The 22,168-nt window shown below is 47.5% G+C and overlaps 3 protein-coding genes across 3 annotated transcripts in view; 2 read left to right on the top strand and 1 right to left on the bottom strand.

The window, feature by feature from the left end:
* Prelid3b (PRELI domain containing 3B) overlaps positions 1 to 2,990 on the top strand; it is a 7,923-nt gene extending 4,933 nt beyond the window's left edge. Inside the window, exons 4-6 of the mRNA XM_021155414.2 lie at positions 1,074 to 1,144; positions 1,256 to 1,358; positions 2,149 to 2,990. Coding sequence (XP_021011073.1) covers positions 1,074 to 1,144; positions 1,256 to 1,358; positions 2,149 to 2,271 — 297 coding nt within the window. The 3' untranslated portion in view covers positions 2,272 to 2,990. The remainder of the gene's footprint in view (positions 1 to 1,073; positions 1,145 to 1,255; positions 1,359 to 2,148) is intronic.
* Positions 2,991 to 3,981: 991 nt separating this feature from the next.
* On the top strand, positions 3,982 to 6,916 carry Atp5f1e (ATP synthase F1 subunit epsilon). The gene is made up of 3 exons (XM_021155852.2): positions 3,982 to 4,133; positions 5,461 to 5,605; positions 6,869 to 6,916. The coding sequence occupies exons 1-2, from the start codon at positions 4,102 to 4,104 to the stop codon at positions 5,582 to 5,584; spliced, it is 156 nt and encodes a 51-aa protein (XP_021011511.1). The 5' UTR covers positions 3,982 to 4,101; the 3' UTR covers positions 5,585 to 5,605; positions 6,869 to 6,916.
* A 1,650-nt stretch (positions 6,917 to 8,566) lies between these two features.
* Tubb1 (tubulin beta 1 class VI) lies at positions 8,567 to 17,453 on the bottom strand. Its single transcript, XM_021156093.2, has 4 exons — positions 17,247 to 17,453; positions 12,281 to 12,389; positions 11,255 to 11,365; positions 8,567 to 11,119 (listed from the first exon to the last, which is right to left on the bottom strand). The coding sequence occupies exons 1-4, from the start codon at positions 17,301 to 17,303 to the stop codon at positions 10,041 to 10,043; spliced, it is 1,356 nt and encodes a 451-aa protein (XP_021011752.1). The 5' UTR covers positions 17,304 to 17,453; the 3' UTR covers positions 8,567 to 10,040.
* Positions 17,454 to 22,168: the final 4,715 nt, after the last annotated feature.

The raw sequence follows: 22,168 nt of genomic DNA, 5'->3' as shown, positions 1-22,168 counted from the left end.
CTTTCTTTCTTTCTTTCTTTCTTTCTTTCTTTCTTTCTTTCTTTCTTTCTTTCTTTCTTTATTCCTTCCTTTCTTTCAAGGCTGAGGGTATAACAGAGCACCTGCCCAGCACACCACAAAGTTAAAAATAAATAATAAAAATGAGGAAAGGTGCTACATGCTCCAGGGTCTCCCTCCTCACCCTAAGCAGCCTCCTTGCTGCAAGGCCCTGCCTCTTTAGGTGCCAGCACTCGGGACAGTGAGCGCAGCATCCTGCAATCCTGCATCTGACATCTCCTAAATTCATTTTTTTCCTTTCTTTCTCTCTCTCTCTCTCTCTTTCTTTCTCTCTTTCTTTCCTCCTTTCTTTCCCCCTTTCTTCCTCCCTTCCTTTTCCATTTAGAGTAGAGGGAAAGAGTACACCCAGGAAACCATGTGAAGGGGGTCAGAAGACAGCTTGCTGTGCAAGTTGGTTCTCTCCTTCCCAGATTTGTGGGGACAGGACTCAGATCAGCAGGTGTCTTATTTAGGGTTTCATTGCTGTGAAGAGACACCGTGACCAAGGCAACTGTTACAAAGGCAAACATTTAATTGGGGCTGGGTTATAGTTTCAGAGGTTCAGTCCATTACCATAGCAGGAAGCAGGGCAGTTTGCAGGCAGCCAGACATGGTACTGGTGAAGGAGCCGAGAGTTCTGCATCTTTATTCAAAGGCATCCAGGAGAGACTGTCCTCCAGGCAGCTAGGAGGAGGGTCTCAAAACCCACCTGCACAGTGACACACACTTCCTCCAGCAAGGCCACACCTCCTAATAGTGCTCCATAGGCCAAGTATATTCAAACCACCACACTAGGCTTAGAAGAAACATTTCTTTACCCATAGACCCGCCTCCCTTTCCAAGTAAAAGTTTGCTGAAATTTAAATATGAAAATTAAATTCTAGTTACCCAGTAATGCCAAGATGGTTTATTTTTAAGTTTTTGTTTTTGTTTTTGTTTTGTTTTGTGTGTTTAGTGAATAAGATTTAGGGTTGTGTTGGTTTTGGAAATCTTTCTAATCTTTCCCAAAATGGCTTGACTTTTTCCCCAACCTGTAGATCTCATTTACAAATATGGTCTCAGTAGATGAGAGGCTGACATACAAGCCACACCCACAGGACCCAGAGAAGTAAGTAAACCAGGCAGCGACCTGACTCAGTGAGGAGGCTCTTTCTTGTCTTGGTAGATTACTCTTTGCAAACCAAGCATGAGTCATCTGAAGCTATGCTTGTTTTGCCAGAACTGTCCTGACCCAGGAAGCCCTCATCACCGTGAAAGGGGTCAGCCTCAGCAGCTACCTGGAAGGACTCATGGCAAGCACCATATCTTCCAATGCCAACAAAGTAAGTGGGCCAGTCCCCATGTCAGTACTCAGCACCCAGGTTCACTTCCGCTGAAGGCTTGCACTGAATGCAATGTCCCCTAAGCTGACAGGAAGGTTGGGGGAAAGATGCCTAGCACATTGTTTCTTTGGCACATTTTATCAAGTCATTCCATTGAGGTGTGCAGGCAGCAAAACAAATGTGCTCTGCCCTCACAACGCTCAAGGAGGCAGCGTTAATCATATTCTGTTATGAAAGCAAAAGTAAAGGCAGGCCCGAGGGTTAATGAAGGTTTGCTAATTGATGTTTTTGCCAAGTGTTAAGAAGGAGGGAAGGACTTCGTGCAAGCAGTGTCCAGAAAGAACATTCTAGTGGAGGCTGCCCCTTCATTCCTCAAGAAATTGTAGAGCCACGGGAAGGAAGAGGGCGAGTAGCAGGGTGTGTGTGTGTGTGTGTGTGTGTGTTAAAGACCAGATTCCGAGGTGTGTGTGTGATTGATTTACAGTGTTGATATAAAAAGAAAAGGGGCTTGACCAAGCTAACCAGCCAGTCAGCAAGACACCCTGCCACTCAATTGTACGATTCTGAGAACATCTCCTGCATACAAAATAAAATTTGTTTCTGGATCAAGCCAATTGCTCAAGGCATTTGGTATTTGGTAAATAATAACTGAAAAGAGAAAGACAGCAAGGACAAGAGATCTGTCCCTGCGGTTTAGTTAGCCTGTAACACACACACACACACACACACACACACCAAACGTGGTCACACCTTCACTGTTGCTAACAATAAATGCATTGCACTTTCTAAGGGCCGAGAAGCCATGGAGTGGGTGATACATAAACTGAACGCTGAGATTGAGGAATTGGCAGCATCAGCAAGAGGAAGCATAAGGACACCAATGGCAGCGGCGGCAGCACTCGTGGACAAATGACAATGGAAATTGGTGTGCAGCATCAGGGCTCCAGGACTCTCAAGCTGGCATCATATTATTTGTTATTTAAAAGACACAATTATTTTAGGTAGATCTTTTTTTTTTTAAATGAGGTGGGGTAAGGCTGTGACTTTTGATCTAAACAAAAGATCCAGAACTTCTAAATCAGAGGGATCATCTGAGGTGAGGATGTAAGACTGGGAGAGGCTGTGTTCATGTGAACAATTAACCGGTTTGTTTGCTGTTGTTGTTGTTGTTGTTTAAGTACTTAGAAGAAATTGGTGTTGATCTGGAGTCTCTTAAAGCTCCAGGTACTGGAACACTACCTGGCTGCGGACCAACCAGAGCAGAGCCCAGTCACCCTCCTGTCCACAGCTGCCCGCTGCTGTGAACCAGAACTGCCTGCATGAAGAACTCACTCTACAAAGAGAAACTGTAAAATTTAAATGACATTAATTTATATAAAATAACCTGCCCTGCTGGAAACCAGTGTTTGGATTTGGTACTTAAATGATATTTTTGGAGTGAAAATTAGCACTAATATATGACTCCAGCAAAAATAGTATTTTATTGTATTAACGGGTACTATAATGATTTGCCAAATTTTGTGACTTAGTAAAGGCATTCCCTTCCTTGAATTTGTACTTTGTGATTTCGCATGCTGTACTGTGGGCTGGTTATGTTAACCGAAAAAATAAAGTCATTACCTGAGTGTCTCATCACTCTTAAACAGAACACTGAGACAGAGGAGCAGCTCTTGCCATCTCTGAGCACTTCACATTGACTTATAAATTACCACATGTCGAAGTCATGGGTTTGTAGTTGCTAAGACATTACCATGTCAGGGTATCGGAATATGAGTACTTTTTGAGGCAGTTATGACCACAAAACATCTTTATTACATGAAGAGCTGTCCATCGATTGAGACAACACATGTCACCTCGGACCCAGATCCTCTCACCTTAACTCAGGGCATTAGATGAGAAGAGCCTGGAGGAGCACCGTGGTCTGAGGGAATTCCTAGGAGATTGTGCCCTGCGGGGTCTCAGGATGACTGCAAATCAGCCACAGAGATTGTCTAAGTGGTGTTTGCTTTGATTTGTATAGTTTTGCCTGGGTGACTGGTGACTGCCTTTTGCCTTTTATGGGGTGGGTTTTCCTGTAGAGACCAGTTAGCATGCATACAAAACCACAGCTCCAAATCTTAGCTTCCTACTTTAAAGGGTTGCTCAGTTTAATAATTCTTTGGACATTTGTAAAAGCAGATTTTAAAAAAGAAAAGAAAAAATAGTTTGGCAAGTGGAACGTTCCAGCTAAACAGAGCACTTCTTAACATTGTAGGACAAAGTGTCAGGTACAGTTTCTAGGAGTTACACCTGTTCTGGAAGGGTCTGATGCCCTGATGATGTTTTTTTAAGTATATACATTTCCACTTTGCAATGTGATTCCATCGTGAATTCTGCCTGAGTACAAATGGAATCCTGAGCATGGGTACATGCAGACTAGAACATTAGCTGTCACTCAGAGCGGGCTCGAGGAGGCCCCGCCCCCTGCCCGCAGCCCCTGGAAGGTGACCGGCGTGCAGCGGCCTCGCTTTCCCAGGTGTCTCTACGGCCACAGTTTCCGGGAGCTGCTCGGCCAATGGACAAGGCGCGACCGGCGCTCCTATTGGCTCCTGGCTGGCAAGGGCGGGATGAGACGCTGACTGGCAGGTCCGCGTACCCCACCCCTTCCGCTCGCTACTCTGGCCTGACCTTCCTGCTGCCGGCCGGCTGAGGCTACTCTGAAGCGACCCAGCGGTTCTGCCCGACGCGCCCTGCTCGAGACACCATGGTGGCGTACTGGCGACAGGCTGGACTCAGGTACACCCGGAAAGCATTGGGAAGGCCTGGTCGGCCGTCACCAGGCCGTACGAGACGGCCAAGCCACGCGGCCCTCCTCCAAGATGGCGTCGCCGTGGACAAGGCTCGCCGCGGGGTCATGGGGTCAGGGACCCCAAACAGAGGTGGCTGCTCCTCGGGAGAGGTAGCCTACAGTACCTGCATGATCGCTGTGACGGCCAAGTGCACAGCACCCTTGACCTGGCCACGCTGACACTGGCCTTGCTCACCTGCACAGAGGAAGAGGCACACAAGTTCATTTTCAAGTGTGACCATAGTGACCTTTTCCCAGTAGTGAAGGAAGGTGAAAAGCCCTCTAACCTGTGGAGCGCCCTGCAGGAACCCCGTGATGGGTGCAAGCTGTGGGCCTAGGAGTGGTGTATGGTTTCCCTGCTCCAGGGAGTGCACCTTGTTAGTGTGCTGGGTGGAGGAACACCTTCCTGGGTATCAAGCTGAAGGCCCAGTGCCCCGACAGAGTTCAAGCAAAGTTGTGTAGAACAAAAGGACGGTAGGCTCACAGTTGATGCCACTTATTAAGCTATCTCCCATGGCACCCATCACTCGTTTTCCTCCGCCCAGCCGCTTGCAGGACAGCTGTTATTTTTACCCCGGTGCTTTGCAGGTGACAGGTTAAACCCTTTTGCTCCTCAGCTCAAACAGATTTAAAGCAGGAGAAACAGACAGCCACTCCCCCATCTCTGGTTTCAAAAAGTGTGAAAAGTGCTATCTTTGGGGATAATAGTGTTGACAGGTGAATCCGTCTACCTAACTGGAAGCTTCCTGTGAGCCCTGTTTGCTACTGGTGATGTTTGGAAACCTTGGTTAGGAAGTGTTTTCACGGATAGACAAGAGCAAAAATCCAGTACTTTCAGCAATGCCTTTAAATAGTTGACCGTGAAAAGCACTGTTTTTAATTCAAAATAGCTTTCCTAATTGTGTGTGTGTGTTGTAGGAATAATATAATTAAAACAACTTAAATACAGAAATGAGCTGGGGAATCTTTCCTACATTGTGGGACTTGAAAAAACAAACCAACCAACCAACCCTTCATTTTAAATTACTAAGTCCTGAAAAGATACACTGCCAAGAATTGTGAACTCCCAGCCAAGTACCAGCTAACCTGGGGGCACATTTCCGATTAGTGCCTTTGAATAGATTCTGCTTGATATTGCCCAGTTTTCAGTCCAATTTTACCTTAGTGAGTAACCAACCAAAATTATGATATGGAAAGAAAACCAGGGAATCACACCTCATGACACCACCATCCAGCTGTTGGTAACCAGCCTCATATCCTCTCTCACTTTGCCAGCTACATCCGGTTCTCCCAGATCTGTGCAAAAGCAGTGAGGGATGCCCTGAAGACCGAGTTCAAAGCGAACGCTGAGAAGACTTCGGGCAGCAGCATAAAAACTGTGAAAGTGAAGAAGGAGTAGCTGGCGAAGAAGGAGTAGCTGGTGAGTGAGTCACTGGTTTCCCCAGGAGTTGCCTCTTCAAGTTTTTAAAGTGCCATAAAGCCAAACCCAAAAACTTTAGTTTGAGCGTCTGCCTCTCGGCGGGCGGGTGGACTTGGATGCCGGTTACTGGGGTGATCATCCCAAGTGTGCAGGTTGTAGAGGTCTCCCGGCATGAGGGAGGAGAGCCCTGTACAGCCCCGACAAACAGAGTAATTGGCAAATTGATTTTTCAGTGCAGTTAGCAATCCTGAGATAGAAAGCCATCTTATTTTAATTAAACCTGGTTCATTTATCTGCACAAAATCAAGTAATTGGGAGGATGCCCCCCCACCCCCTTATAATTGCTATTGGAGTTATGTAACGGTCTGGAACATGAGGCATCGACGGCAGTACTTCGAATGGTCCTCCCCATAGCTGCTGGTGTCCTCACGCATCCCTTCTCCCAGCATCCGGGCAGGAAGGCTCATTACCCCGGGAAAGTCCTGTTGTGCTGAGTTCCCTGTGTGCTCAGGGAGGCTGGCTCAGTTTCCCTGTGCGGAGGTGTTGGGGTGTAAGACGTTGCCAGGACAAGGTGGTTCAGTGAATTCAGATGCACTTCTCCAGGCTGATTGGCTCTCCCCGCTACTGTGTTTGCATGGTTACTTCAAAGATAAGCCCCTCAAGTTCTCAGACGTTCCTCAGCTTTCATTTTCTGTGCTTTTGAAAAGTGTCAGCTCTGCAGTAGCCCCTGTGCTCCAAGCCTGACTGAACTCTCCTCTAAGCACTTTTTATCTTCATCTCGAATGAACAGACATCATACTCTGAACCAGGAGGTGCAGGGTTTTGAATGGAAGCCCTTTCCTGGGGTCTGTCTAATCTCAGAATCTAGACCAGTAAAACCTGATTCTTGTTAGGCAGTTCACTCTCCACAACGAGCAGGGTGAGGCCATCTCCTCACCTGCCTGCATTCACACCACACTAGTATTGGCTTATTTGTCAGAGCCTTGGGGTTGGCCAGGCATCTCTTCAACAGGGAGAACCCCAGCCTGTTGGGAAGAGGGAAGAGGGTCGTGGTATCTTGAGGACAAAGCTTTTTCTGTCACAGTAGAAGTGATTGACTCGAGGATGTGCCTATTGAAGGCTGTGTGCCCACAGGTGGCCCAGGCTCAGGTCTCCCCTCTGGGTTGCTGCTGCAGGCAGATGCAAGTGCCCTATCTTGTTCATGGTGGGTATGAAGAAGATGTGACAAGCTAGCAACTGATGTGTTTTCTTTTCTCTTCCTAGAATCTGACTGAAGCCTGAAGTGCTGAGTCTTCAAGGGGAATGAAGCGTGTGGGCACCTCTTCTGGCAGATGGAAATCAACCTCACCTCCTGGGGACAGGCTACCCAGCTCGTTGATAAATTGACTATGCCAATAAATTAACATGGTTCACTCTCTGCTGGGTTTTGTTTCTGTTCTGTTCTTTCCTTTTCTTTTTTCTTTCTTTCTTTCTTTTTTTTTTTTTGAAATAGGAATTTTCCACATAGGAATGTCAGTATGACCATAGGAACCAAGAGTTTTTAAAAGGAGGGAAGGACTTATTATCTCCTGACCACGGACTACAGGGCCCACCGCTTACATGTATCAAGGTCCGTTTGTCGTGGCAATATCTGGTGAAAGTTTGGCACTGTCATGGAGGTTGTGTTGTGTCAGGAGCCATCACAGGAGAAGCTAATAACTAGCAGGTGATCTTCATGAGATGAATCCTGCTCCGGAAGGCAGGCCCAGGAGAAATCCGTTTTAGAAAAGCTTCCTGCTGGTTATTAGCTTCTCCTCGGATGTCTTACGGCTCCTGACAGTGGTGTTCCTCGTCTCTGGATGGCATTCATGTAAAAACTGTGGTTCTATGTGGTTCCGATCAGCCGGGAAACCAAGTGAAACAGAGCACACATTAGAGGGACGGATTGTATAACTCATCTTGCTTTACGCAGCCTGCCGAGAAGAGCCATTAACATCAGTTTATCTAGACAAAATGCTTTCCGCCTTTATTAATCTGTATTTTCTGGGCGCATTTCTTACTGGGAATGAGGCAGAGCCAGTCAATACCGTGTATCCTGTGTCGATGGCTGAACTGCAATTAAAACCTGTGACTCTTAATGACCAGTCTAGGCACAGTGATTAGGACAGTCTGATGATATTTGGGTGGCCATTCATTCATTAAATGTTTAGAAATGAAGTGTTTTGTTCTTGCCTTTCTTTGAAACATGGCCACTCTTGGCTGAGCAGAGCCACTGAGAAGTTTAGAGCAGAAAAATGACTAGAACCTGTTCAGCCTGCAGCTTCAGCTGAGACTGAGTGGGGAGAAAGCCCCTTTGTTTTCAGCCCCTAGGGCTGGCTTCCGGTCCTCAGTACACTTCACATCTGGGTCTTAACTAACCAGGTTAACTAATACGCAAAGGGCTAAGTGACTCCCAGCTTAGGGAGTCATTTAATTAGGGGAGTCAGAGGAATGGCTAAAGGTGGACTCAGGGATATGGATTAAAGTAATAAATAACAACCAAAATTGAGTGTCCATCAAGAATTCTGAGACTATAGCTGATCCAACAAAAATATTGAATTAACACCAGGATCAAATAGACTCAGGTCCAGCCCCTCACAGTGACACAGGACAACTTGCCAAGTGATGGGGCTAACCCAGCCACTTATCAGCATGTGAGTAACAAGTGGTATCAAAGGCAGAAATGTGTCCTTATGTGCAAAACAAAGGAATCCAGGGAGCTTTGAAACAAACTCCTGTTGATTTGAGTTGCACCAGTGTCACCATGGCAACCATACTACTGACTACTGAAGGGACCAGGTGTCCCAGGGCATTTAGTCAGTGGTGATTTAATCTACCTGTGCCTTATAGAACAGGAGGTGAGCTGTTTCAGTCTGAGTGGTCGGGTTCCAAGAAAAGGAGTTGAGTCTGAGATAAAATGACTTAGTCATTTAAAGTGGAATTTATTTGCATTTTAGTGATTGCTAGTGAACAACGAACAGAAGTCTTCACAGTCTTAGAAAGCCAAAATAATTTTTTTTTTCCAAAAGAATTAAGGTCTGTTTTTTGCACTATGTAATTGCCCTTTGAAGCTTACAGTGAAAGTGTCCAGGTTAAACATGCAGCTGACTCCGCAGAGTCGTGAGCTGTAAGCCTTGTTGGTACCTAAGGAAGCTTTTCCGGCTAATCATGAAGAGGTGCATATTTCACTTAAGCCAGTGTTTCTCCGTCCACACCAAAGTGGAAGGTATTTAAAGGACTTAGTGCTTTTTTCAGTTATATAAACTGGGGCTTGGCAAGTCATATCAACAATAGGGCCTGATTTCCTCTAGATAGGAACTTTTAAGTATTTCCTCACAGTGCACGTACGAAGAGAATGCCATCCACCTGCCGCTCTATTATTGATTATAAACTGGGGCCCAAGGGAATAGCTGGTGACAGAGGACTTGCCTAGCACATCCCAAGGCCTTGGGTTCCATCCCTCCCCATCCTGGGGACAAACCATGACTTGAGAACCCAGTATCATGCAAATAACTCCCTTTTGGAGAGGTCAAACAGGAGAGTTGGATAATTCCAGCAAACTACGAAGACCACAGTACCTCAGGCCTAGGTAAACTGTAAGAGGCCCCTGTGTGCTCAGTCCTGTTATAATGCGAATCGCAACTGCATAAAGCTTAGAGCTGTGTCATCCTGCTAACGTCTATGGCAACTTCTGCAAATTAATCTGAACTATAAAAGTTCCCTAATGAGACCGTGTCCTCTGTCACCAAGGAGGATGCTGTGGCATCTCGGCTGCGTCCCTGCGCGTTCGGATGGTTGCTGAGCATGCCTCGAGCCCTTTCCAGAGAGCGGAGTGGCTGTACAGCAGCCTCAGGGGTGGTGAGTGAGAGAAAATGAAAAGAGCGTCCCCAGTCTTTAAGAGGAAAACCAAGGACAATCATTAGCGAACTACTGGCATCTCGTTCTATTAAGAAAACACAGAGAAATAGGTTGGAAGCTGGTTACTGGGAAACAAAGGCCGGGGGACTGGAATGCTCTGCTCTTGATGGTCTTTTGGACGGTGGGAGCCGAGAGAAGAGACGTGGCTTTTCTTGCCTCCCTTTGTCTTTTTCCAGTCAGCCTGTCGAATGGTACATAAGGTCCACACAGCTTGGCCATAGAGGCAGACTCATACTTCCGTTGGCCCTGAACCTCCCTCCCACACACTCTTCAGACACCCAGTTCTGCTGGCTTTGAGAGAAAGGACTCTGAAGCATCCTAGCTGCCCTGGGTACCCAGCAACACTGCTAAACGGCTCCTGGCAAACTTGCACACTTTGTCTGCATGTCTATCCTACAACTAATAAAAAATAAATAGGGCTCACTACAGTAAACTCACTCGCTATTTAAAGAGGAAGAAGGAAAAGCAAGCATCGGCTGCCCTATAGCTTCTCTCCTAGCTAAAGATCTTTGTCTTCTGCCTCCACCTCTGCCTCCTCCGCATCCTCTTCACTGTCCTCTAGCCCTGCTCTGACATCTTGGAATTGTTGGTACTCAGACACCAGGTCATGGATATCACTCTCAGCTTCCCCAAATTCACTTATGTCCATCCCTTCACTGGTGTACCAGTGCACAAAAGCTCGCCTTCTGAACATAGCTGAGAAGTGCTCAGAGACCCTGGTGAAGAGCTCTTGGATGGCTGTATTGTTGCCCAGGAAGGTAGCTGCCATGTTCAGCCCACGGGGCGGGATGTCACACACAGCTACCTTGACATTGTTGGGAATCCATTCCACAAAGCAGTTGCTGTTCCTTGTCTGAATGGACAGCAGCTGTTGGTCCACTTCCTTGGTGGACATCTTACCCCGGAAGATACAAGCCACAGTCAGGTAGCGGCCGCGGCGAGGGTCACAGGCAGCCATGATGTTGCGGGCATCGAACATCTGTTGGGTGAGCTCCGCTACTGAGAGGGCTCGGTACTGCTGGCTACCCTGGGCTGTGAGTGGAGCGAAGCCAGGCATGAAGAAGTGAAGACGAGGAAAGGGCACCATATTCACGGCCAGCTTGCGCAGGTCTGCATTGAGCTGACCGGGAAAACGCAGCGAGGTCGTGATCCCGCTCATGGTCAAGGACACCAGGTGGTTGAGATCCCCGTAGGTGGGTGTCGTCAGCCTCAGGGTGCGGAAACAAATGTCATAGAGCGCTTCGTTGTCGATGCAGAAGCAGGCATCTGTGTTCTCTATCAGCTGGTGGATGGATAGCACGGCATTGTAGGGCTCTACCACCGTGTCTGACACCTTGGGGGATGGCATGACACTAAAGGAGTTCAAGATCCGATCCGGGTATTCCTCCCTGATCTTGTTCATGAGCAGGGTGCCCATGCCTGAGCCGGTGCCTCCACCCAGAGAATGCACAATCTGGAAACCCTGTAGGCAGTCGCAGCTCTCGCTCTCTCTCCTTACCACATCCATGACATTTTCGATCAGCTCCGCTCCCTCTGTGTAGTGGCCCTTGGCCCAGTTGTTACCAGCACCAGAGTTACCTATGACCAGGAGAAGTGTGGGAGGGGGGAGAGGTAAGGTGAGCCGATAACCACTGGAAGACATCCAGCTTTTCTGGTAGAAGCTTCGGGGTTGGGGCTGGGGTGGGGTGGGGGGCGGGGCGGGGAGGAACCTACCATGAACAAAACTGTCAGGCTGAAAGAGGACTCCCAATCTGCTGGATCGGATGCTGTCCATTGTCCCGGGTTCCAGGTCCACAAGGACGGCTCGCGGCACATACTTCTTACCTGTGCAGATTAGTCGCAACAAGTCAGCAGGTGGCTGTTTTTCTAAAAGTTAATGTTTCACTGAAATGGATCCTTGGGATGCTGGTCCAAAAGCCATGAGTATTCTAAAGGGAGGCCTTTGGTAAGTAGACATCTTCTTCCTTCCTTCCTTCCTTCCTTCCTTCCTTCCTTCCTTCCTCTCTCTCTCTCTCTCTCTTACTCTCTCTCTCTCTCTCTCTCTCTCTCTCTCTCTTACTCTCTCTCTCTTCCATTCTTTCTTTTTTTTCAGTATAGAATAGAGTTTATTTAGGGCATGGGGAGGGGAGTTGAGGAAGTAATGGAGACAGAGAAAGGGAGAGAGAGAGACAGAGAAAGGAGAGAGAGAGAGGGAGAGGGAGAGAGAGAGAGGGAGAGGGAGAGGGAGAGAGAGAGAGAGGAAGAAGAAGAAGAAGAAGAAAAAGAAAAAGAAGAAGGAGGAGGAAGAGGAGGAGGAGGAGAGGCTGGCCATGAGCATGTGGAAAGAGAATGGGAACTGGAATGGGGAAAGAAGGGACAGAGCAGGAAGAATCAAGTGAGAGAAGAGAGTAAGCAGACATTTTATTTTCTATGATCGTATCTGACCCAGCCCACCATGACATGAATCTGTAAAAATACCTTTTAAAAACTCTGCTTCTCTCTTTACTGTGTGTCTAGCTCATTGTCTCAGCAAGAGCATGGCTTCTCACCCTTGCTGTGGGGAATGGCTGGCTAACACGGCTGAATGCATCTCATCCTGACCCTTGCTTGCAACTGGAGTGGGCCGTTCGCCATCCAGACTCCAAAGCCCTGCATGCCTGCCCGTTCCATGCTGGGACTCCATTCTTTCACACTAGGGTCATCTTCTCTGCCCACGCTGCCCAGATGGCAGGCCAGAGCTCACCCAGCAGGCAGCCCTACCGTAGGCTTCGTTGTAGTAAACGCTGATCCTCTCCAGCTGGAGAGCAGACGTCCCACAGTAGCTCCCAGCGCAGTCAATCCCATGTTCTTCCCCGATCACCTCCCAGAACTGGAGGCAGAAAGAGTAAAGTCAGTCCGCAGTCCTGGGAGGAGAAGAGCCATCCTGTGGCTCGGCAGCTCAGCCAGGAAAGGTGCTTGCCACCCAGGCTGACCACCTGAGTTCGATCCCTGTGACCACGTGGTGGAAGGAGAGAACCAACTACCCCAAATTGTCCTCTGACCACCACACTTTCACCACCACAGCATGTGTACACGCTCTTGCACGCGCATGCACATAAATAAATAAATAAATAAATAAATAAATAAATAAATATAGTAAGAAGAAAAGTAATGGAAAGGGTGAGTGGGCCCCTGTGCATAGGTGCCCTGGGGGCTGCCTGACCCTGCTCCACGAGTCCTCCTTCCTCTTCTCTTCTTACCTCCACTATGTGTGACTAAGAGGGCTGCGCTAGAACCCTGTGAAGTGAAATGTCAAGCACATAAAACATTACATTGGATTTTGCCATTAACCCCGGTTCATTCCAGCGAGTTCTTTGAGAATCTCACGTCGGATAAGGGAGCTCAGATTTCACCTTCCCTCAGTCTGAGCTGGAGAAGTGCTGATCTTAGGAAATGAGGACAGACTGGATTCTTATTTGTTTCACAACGGTATCTCCTCGCTTTGGGAATTTTTCTTCATTGAAATTCACTTCAAAAGTCCACAGCCAGGGTTGTCCTGCACAATTGGATGTATTGTGCTTTGACCATCCAACAGAATCCCAGTTCAGAATTATGTACAGCCCTTGTCTTGTAACTGTTTGGAATATTCTACGTTTCCAATCATACATACAACATTTTTGTTCTGTTTTGTTTGTTGTTTGGGGTTTTTGTTTTGTTTTGTTTTGTTTTTGAGACAGACTCTTATTGTGTAGCCCTGGATGGCTTGCAACTTGCCATGTAGGCCAGGCTGGTCTCAAACTCACAGAGATCTGCCTGTGCCTCCTGAGTGCGGACTCAAAAGGGGGTGTGCCATCATACTCTGCTGAGTAAAGCATTTTATTCTTTTTATTCATTCACGTTTTCATGTGTGTTTGCTAATGTGTGCCAAAAGAACCAGTGGTAGTGAGTCCTCTCTACCACATAGGTCCCCAGGATGGAACTCGGGTCATCGGCTTGGTGGCACCTTTACCAGCTGAACCATCTTGCCGGCCCACAGCGTCTATTAGCACAGGAAACTACTGGAATGGTCTTATCAAGCCATTCAGAAAAGCTCTCATATTAAAGCGCAATAAAAAAATACATTCCCTTGAGTCGAAAATCTCTGTAAGCAGCACTTCTCTGCTCCAGACACGCTCTTAACAAGAATGCGCTGTGCTAGAACGGACTTTGGAGAGCAAGGGAGTAAGTTTGAGAAGTTATGAGATGGTAGAAGTGAAATGTGTCTTAGCATTGTGTGTATGTGTTTGTGACCGTGTGCACACTCTCCTGTCGGTGCACACACTCCTGCTTGGACGTTCGTGTGAAGGTCAGAGGTCGAGGTCCGGTGGTTTCCCCAGTCATTCTTATCCTTACCTTTAAAGACGGGGTTGCTCACTGAACTGGAGCGCATTGGTTTTGATTCAGACCTGTGATAGTTTACCGACCTCTCGGTATGGTTGTTCCGGATCTAAACTCAGGTCTTCATGCTTCCATGGCAAGAGCTTTTCCAGTTAAGCCTAGAATGTTTCTTGACATTCTTATAGGCCCGACAAGAAGTCATGGCTGGGACTCCAGCCACCAGATGGCACAATCCCAGAGGCTGCAAGAGCTGATGATCCTCTATCTTTCCGCTCATTTCCTCCTCAGGGCCTCTCTCCACCTTATCACATAGGGTCAGAGCAGTCTCCCTGAGCCCTCCCCACCCCCACTCTCTGGTAAATTATGAAGGTCTGATCTGACTCCTGTGGCATGTAAGGGTAACTGATGCTTTGGAGGCAGCCCTAGGGCTCCAGGACCTACAGTTCAAGGCAACCCAGCTCTGGCTCTCCCAAGTGCTCACTCACCCAAAGGCCTCCAAGTCAACACAGCTCAGAGACACTTGCACATCCATGTAGATTGTACACTGTTCGTGGAAGCTAAGAAATGAAACTAAGACGGCAGTCCCTAAGTATTGGATAGGAAGTATGACCATATACCGTGGGATTTTCTTCAGCCTCAAAAAAACCAAGTTTTTTGACACTTTCTGGAAAATAGTTGAAACCGGAGATTAAGAGGACCAAGCTGAAAGACAAATATCATGTTTTCCCCCATTTGTGTTTATATAGTCATATAAAATAATGTATGCATACACAAGATAAAAGTGGGGGAATAAAAGGTTGATAGGGATTTAGTGTGGAGGAACACATTCAAGATACAACACAGATCTGATTAAAGATGTAAAAATAGACAAGAAAATTAGGAGAATTGAAAAAGTCTCAGGTTTTCCCAGCTGTGTTCCCTACAGTAGAGGAGGCCAGCGTCCATCCCTGGGTCAAACACTACAACACTACGTAGTCCCTCACACAGTGAGCTATCACCCAACAAATGAGAGGCAGGAGGGAACCACACAGGTCCACTCAAGGTGCCTGGAAAGGCAGCCACGCACAAAGACCTGAGGTGGAATGGCGGCTGTCAGGGAAGGCGGTGAGAAACGAAGGAGAGATGTTTGAGCAGGGCAGAGTTTGCGGTTTATAAATTGAAAGGTATTTTGATGGGGGGAGGGTATTATACAACATACTCAATACTACTGAATTTGCATGCAAAAATACCGACATGGAAAGGTTTATACAACATACACTCTATCACCCCTCCCCCAAAGATTTTAATGTTATCATCCTTTTTAAAGTTGGGTAATATTTTATTGAATTAATAATAAATAGAACACACTGTGTTCATATATTTGTACATCAGGAGAATCCCTATAGACACTTGGGGTTTCCCTACCTGTAAAATGTGTTTTATACATTTGTTTATGTATTTATTTTGTATGTGGAGAGCACACAAGTGGAGGTCAGAGTGTAGCATGTAGGACTCGGTTCTCTTTTACCATGTGGGTCTTGAGGGCCACACTCAGGTGGTGAGATTTGGCAGCAAGTATCTTTACCCACTGAGCTGTCTCTCTCTTGGGTCCCACCCTTTGACTGTTGTTAGTGATGCTGCTATGAAGAAACAAAGGTCTTTAATGGTAGTGTGTTGTTTTGTTTTGTTTCTTATTTTTTGTTTTGTTTTGTTTTGTTTTGTTTTTGTTTTTTGTTTTTTCGAGACAAGGTTTCTCTGTGTAACCTTGGCTGTCCTGGAACTTACTTTGTAGACCAGGCTGGCCTTGAAATCAGAAATCTGCCTGCCTCTGCCTCCCAAGTGCTGGTATTAAAGGCATGCACCACCACCACCCAGCCTAATGGTGGTATTTTTAAACACATAATTCACACACATAAAAAATAATTTCCAATTAGCACAATGAGCTCTCTACATAGATGCTAGACATCCGTTGTTGATCTTAAAATTAGGAGTGGAGATCCTGGCTTCCAGCCCCTGCCTTCCTGGCTTTGCCCAGGGGAAGGAGTCAAGAGCCTCCCTCAGAACTGTAGCAGGAGAAGAGTAGAGTAGAGAGGAGAACTCATGTATATACCAGAGTGTTTTAATTACTTATCTCTGTATTTGTCTCAAGTTTTCTATTGCACACTAAGTTTCTTTGTACCATAAGCATGAACTCCGCCCCACCCACGATGACTCATCAGGTAGTGAGGAAGAGGGGCCAGAAAGAATGCAAGAGACAGAGGATGGGGAGGGATGCTGGAGGTTGTCTTCCTGACGTGGACTGACCATGACACTCACTAACTCACAGAATCTGTACTGGCTTAAGCCGAGGTTCATCAGTGCTCCTTCAGGCAGCACTGAGGGGACTCGGTGGGTTATACAAATGTTTGTGTGTGTGTGTGTGTGTGTGTGTGTGTGTGAGAGAGAGAGAGAGAGAGAGAGAGAGAGAGGGAGAGAGAGAGAGGGAGGGAGAGAGGAGGAAGAGGAGATCAATGTATTGGAGAGTGTCCAGGGAAAGCGGTGAGAGGTTAGTAGTATGGGTGAATATAATCAATATAAGCATGTATAAAATTACCAAAGAATAAGTTTTTAAAGGAACATTTGGGAGTGAAGACAATACAGTGATGTAGTATAAAAAGAAAACAAACAACAAAAAAAACCAACCTTCCAGTAAGGCTTGCAAGATGGCTCAGCAGGGTGACGGAGCTTGCCACCAAGCTTAAAGACTGAGTCCAATCCTCTATAACAGAAGGAGAGAGCTAGCTCCCGCAGGCTGTGCACTGAGCATCATAAGTGCACAGCCTGTACCACCCTCCAAAATAAGTAATTCAAGTGAAGAAAAACATTTTAAAGCCCTGCTTTTCAGGTGGTTCACAAGGTAAAGAAGCCTGCTGTCAAACCTAATGAGCTGGGTTGGATCTCAGGGAACCACAGTGGAAGGGAAGAGTCAACTGGCAAAACTGTCCTCTGACTTCCAAATGCATGCTGGGACACCATACCTGTACACACACACATACACACACACACACACACACACACACACACACTGCCACCGCCACCGCCACCACCACCACCACAAATATAGTCACACACATAATTATAATAAACACAATTTAAATTAAGAAAATTTCCCAAAAAGCTTCAGAAAACTCTTGAAACAAATTACTAGTTTTAAATGTGGAAAGCTCATCTCTAAAACACTAAAAGCAACATGGCTCCAGTACCTATTTACATTTTACCTATTACAGGCAAAATTAACATTAATTAACACTCTAACTCTAATGGTTTTGCTAAAAGACTTTCTCTAATAAGCCATCCATTTAGCAAGTATTTGCAAGCCACTTCTCAGCTGCTTTGCTCTGCTCTTCCTTACCTTGGCTCCGATCTGGTTGCCACACTGGCCAATCTGGATGTGCACAATTTCCCTCATCCTAGCCTTGAACCCAAGAGTCAGTTAGGTCGCAGAGTCTGGAAGAGCCTGGGTCACCAGTGTGAGCTGGGTGCAGTTTCATGGTCTTGGTGGGACCAGCCCACCCAACTGCTCTCCCAATTGGCCCAGGGGCGTGTCTGGCTGAAGGCCCCACCCCAGGCCTTCCCTGCTTTCCTCTGTCAGGGTAAGAGGGGTGCTTCTCTCTCCTGTGCTGTGCTCAGTCATTTCCTAGATATGAGTTCAGCTGAGGCTTCCTCTCTGTGGCAGGAACCCAGAGCTGGCCCCTCTCACAGACCTGCTCTCAAAAGCCTCTGGGCTACGATGGTGTCACTGACATCCATGAGTTTGGGGTGACATCCACGAATTATGGGTGATATCCATGGGCCATGGCTGAATAAGCAGCTGGAACATACCCCAAAAGGGATTTCCCTATCCAAGTCACCATGTTGCCTATCCATGGCTTGCCTTGCTGTCTTCAGCCACCTTGCCAATTTGGGAGCCAGCCTCAGGCCTCAGAAATGTGGCTGGACAGTTTTCCTTCTTAAATTACAAACTTTAATAGTAAAAACAAGTGCTAGCCTGGCCAGACGGTTCACCAGGTAAAGGCACCTGCCACCAAACCCAATGATCTGAGTCTAGTCCCTGAAACCCACATAGTGGAAAGAACTGACTCGCCCGAGGTCTTCTGATCTCCACACATGTGCTGTGAGGCACACACACACACACACACACAGACACACACACACACACACACACACACACTAAAATAAAATAAAAATAAAAAATAGCTGTTGACATTTCATCTAGGCTCTGCCCAACAGTTACCTGGCAACAGCCAGGTGTGCCTGACTCACTGCTTGCCCCCTCCTCTCTCTCTTTCTCTCTTCTCCTTTTGCTTTTGCCCCTTACCCTATTCCCTCCCCCCACACACACATGCTCATGGTCAGCCTCTACTCCTCTCTCCCTCTCTCTCTTCCTCTCTTTCTCTGTCTCTCTCTCTCTCTCTCTTTGTCTCTCTCCCTGTCTCAGTCTCTACTACCCTCTCAATCCCCCTCCCCATGCCCTAAATCAACTCTATTCTATACTATACCATATGTGGCTGATACCTCAGGGAAAAGGGATGCCTCAGTATGGGCCTGCAGAGGCACTCCTTCCCCTACCCTATACTGCACCTCCACCAAACATATCCCTTCCTTCCTTCCTTTTTTTTTTAATACAACACAACAATAGCTAGTACTTATAATGGCAAAATAGTCATAAAATAAAGCTTTCTTTTAAACCTGACCAAAGCCGAGAAGTGACACAAATGTCTTGAACACTCAAGAAATTGCTATTTCATGGTCGAGAGAAGGCTCAGTGGCTAAGGGTGAGCGCTGTCCCTGGTGAGGACCAGAGTTTGGTTCGAAGCACTCAAGTCAGGCAGCTCACAAACAACTGTAACTCTAGTTCCAGGGAATGCAACATCTTCAGCCTCCCAAGGCACCTGTGCTCATAGGTGCCCAGACCCCTCCCAGACACATACACAGATACATAACTAGAAATAGAATAAATCTTTTAAACAGAAATAGATCACCATTGAGAGAGGAAAATGCAGGGTTGGAGATATTGGCCAGTTTGGTAGAGTGCCTACCTGGTATACATAAAGCCCTGGGTTGGATTTCCAGCACTGCATAAAACAGACATTGTGGTGCATGTCTATAATCTTAGCATATGGAGGTGGAGGCAGGAGGATCAGAAGTTCAAGACTGTCCTCAGCTACATAGCGAGTTCAAGGCCAGCCTGGGATACCTGGTCTCAAATTCTCCAGGCCCTTTTCCAGAGTTTGATCTGAGAAACCTATGTTGTAACTGGCCAGAGGAGCCACCCCATGGGATGTGGACTCAAGGGTGCTAACCAAAGGCTAGACGTTCATATCCCTGCTGCCTGCCCACAGACTAGTTCCTACTCTGATGGAACAAATCCCAACATTCTACTTTTCCAGGGTCTGTGCCAGGGGCTGTATCCAAGGAACTTTCCTTAGACTCAGTGGGGCTCCCAAGGCAGAGGAAGGTGACTAAGGAGGCAGAGACAGGAGAATAGCCTCTCCCTCCACAGGGCGTTGAATCAGCCTGTGGAAAGGCCTTAGCTCCGGACCGAAGAGAGGCAGGCCTTGGAGAGGACCTTTTCTCCAGAGGACTGGATTAAACGCCTTCTGAGCAGGGTGCCCATTCCCAGACCCCAATCCCAGCAGGGTTCCACAGCAGGAGACAGAGCTGCTGTAATGGGTGAACTTGGCATTGCTGGCACATCCAAATGCAGACTGTGAGTCCTGAATGGAATATCACATCCGCATTCGGTCTTAGCTTCATCTTTGTCCTGGTGGTCCATGAGTGGTAGGAGATATCCCAGCAGAGAGCACTGTGAGGCTGGTCACTGGCTAGCTAATAGAACCACAGAAGTGACGATGTGCAACAGGCACTGCTGCCACCCGAGAGAGGCCTCTCTACAAAGTCAGTGTGGGCTTTGTTTCTGTAGCTTTGGGACCTACTTTCAGAGGTCTGAATGACCACATGATTCTCAGATGTCCTTGTCCCCACCACCGACAGCAAGGATGAGGGGAATGTGTAAAACTCAGGACGTAGCTAAGCAGTTGGAGAGCTGTGTACACAGAGGACCAGAGCTGAGATCTCCAGAACCCATGGGAAGTCCCAGGTGGGTGTGGAAACCCACCTGTAATTCCAGCCTTGGGAGGAAGATAGGGAATCCCCAGAGCAAGCTGGCTAGCAAGACCAGCCAGACTGGTAAGCTCTGGGTTTGATTGAGAGACCTTGTCTCAGAGAATAAAATGGAAGAATTGAAAAAAATTCCTGATATTAAAATCAGATATCCAGGTGCACAAACACACACGTACAATCACACACAGGAAGCCAGACATATACCCCACAGGCACATACATCCCCATAGGCACACACATGAAAAGGGAAGAAAAGAAAAAGAAAGAGAGAGAGAGAGAGAGAGAGAGAGAGAGAGAGAGAGAGAGAGAGAGAAAGAAAGAAAGAAAGAAAGAAAGAAAGAAAGAAAGAAAGAAAGAAAGAAAGAAAAGCTACACACAAGTTTGGTGTGTTGTGTCATCTGGCGAAGCAGGGACAGGAGGATTACCACAAGTTAGAGCTGACCACCATGGGCTACGTAGTGAGGTTCTGTCTCAAAAGGATTAAATAAGAGTCAGGAAGACGGATGAGCAGCGTCTACCAAGCTTCTACCAAGCTCATCAACATGAACTCAACCCTCAGGTCCTCATGGGACAGAAGGAGAGAACCAATTCCCACAAACTGTCCTCTGACTTCTTGCGCACACTGTGGCATGTGCCTCCTATGGTCTACAAAATCAATCTGTAAAATATAATTAATCTAATAAGTGCATACAGCATCCATTCAGAAGCCAGCACATTCTTTTGCCTCCTTCTTCCTTCACTCTTGATGGCTCTTCGGAACCCTGGTGGCTGAAAGGCATCTGCCGAGCCCTCAAAGCCCCCTCACATCCTCAGGATTAGAGGACAGAAGTGGCCACGGGCAGCTGTTTGCTAATTACTCAGATGTATACCTTCCCTCCCGGCTGCTGGTCTCAATCAACGTTGAGACCCTGAAGTGGGACACAACAGGGTCCCAGCGGTGTCTGTTAAGAGTTCACAGCAGCTGGGTGAGTTTGTGTAGCCCGACTCAGAGCCCAGGTTTCCTTCAAGCCCATAATGGGTTCTTTCAAGAGAGTGCCTCTGTAATGGTGGGTAGCCCGTGCTCAAGGATGCCTCCCTCCACCCCCTGAGAGGTGGTCTAAGTTGAAAGAAGAAAGTGTTCCAAGAAACTTGGCTATCAGGCTCACCTGGGTGGGCAACAGCCACAGTGAGCTATTGTGGGGAAGCCATGTTGGTGGTAGCCCCGGCCTCTGAGCAGAAGAAGCCTTGAAAGGGGCCCGTGTGGCTGCTTGCTGCCTTGCTGTGCGGACCTCAGGGCTGGCTCCAACGACCCTTTTTTGATCTCCTTGTGTTCGTTCATTCTTCACAGTATGACCAGGACCCAGTTTGCTTGGGTCCCCGCACAGCGGCCCTCACTTGAGCACATTCCTCCTGGTCATCTCAGTTTGCTTAGGGAGGGGAAAGCCTGGCTTCCAGATGGGCCCTTAAAAGGCTTTTCTGTTAATGGGGCAGTTGGCAAAAAGAGAGTCCTTCTTTGCTTTGATTCCTGTATCATCAACAGTGTTTACCCAGTCTCAGCTCAGTGCTCAGCTCTGGATGCCGACTGCAGGAAAGCTGGGGTGGAGGTAGATGTTGGGCAGGAGAGGGCTGGCAGGCCCCCAGGGCTGCCCCTGAGAGGGGCCAATCTTCTCCCTGCCTGAGAATTTCTTCATCTGCAAAACTGGACTAACAGTCTCAAAATCACAAGTCTCTTTGGAGAAGTTAGCAGTATGACCGACCCCCACACCCCAGAAGTGTCCCAAGCTCTGTGGAGGACTAGATGCGGCTCTCTGAATGGATACCACATGTGGACAGAGACTCCCGGTTGTCCCTGATACTCAGGTGCACAGAGCGCTGAGTGACACTGTCAGGGATGAGAATACATGCACAGAACTTAGAAACGTAGACCGTTGTCTCTCGGCTCCTTGCCTATGAGAATACCTGTTCTCTCAGGGAACGAACTTTCGACCACTAGTCAACTGAGGAACATAGGGCAACTTCCCACTCAGACCAATGGAAGCACCCTGCTCAAGATGCAGGTAAGCAGCATCCCCAGAGAGCACAATGTCGCTCTCAGGACTGATCTCTTGCCAGTCTGAAAGTGACCCCTTCGCCCTAAACTGTGGTGAGTTCGGGGAAAAGTGGCCCTCTGTGA

The sequence above is a fragment of the Mus caroli genome, chromosome 2 (assembly GCF_900094665.2).
Source record: "Mus caroli chromosome 2, CAROLI_EIJ_v1.1, whole genome shotgun sequence".
Classification (NCBI taxonomy): Eukaryota; Metazoa; Chordata; class Mammalia; order Rodentia; family Muridae; genus Mus; species Mus caroli.
Note: the sequence above shows the minus strand (reverse complement) of the source record. Positions and strands in the feature narration are given on the sequence as shown.

Excerpts from the sequence above, each read along its gene's own strand:
- Tubb1 (XM_021156093.2), bottom strand. The coding sequence starts at position 17,303 with ATGAGGGAAATTGTGCACATCCAGATTGGCCAGTGTGGCAACCAGATC. Across the intron at positions 12,390-17,246 it reads GCAACCAGATCGGAGCCAAG|TTCTGGGAGGTGATCGGGGA; the intron begins GTAAGGAAGAGC and ends TTCTGCCTCCAG. Across the intron at positions 11,120-11,254 it reads GCCTGACAGTTTTGTTCATG|GTAACTCTGGTGCTGGTAAC; the intron begins GTAGGTTCCTCC and ends TCCTGGTCATAG.
- Atp5f1e (XM_021155852.2), top strand. The coding sequence starts at position 4,102 with ATGGTGGCGTACTGGCGACAGGCTGGACTCAG. Across the intron at positions 4,134-5,460 it reads TGGCGACAGGCTGGACTCAG|CTACATCCGGTTCTCCCAGA; the intron begins GTACACCCGGAA and ends TCACTTTGCCAG.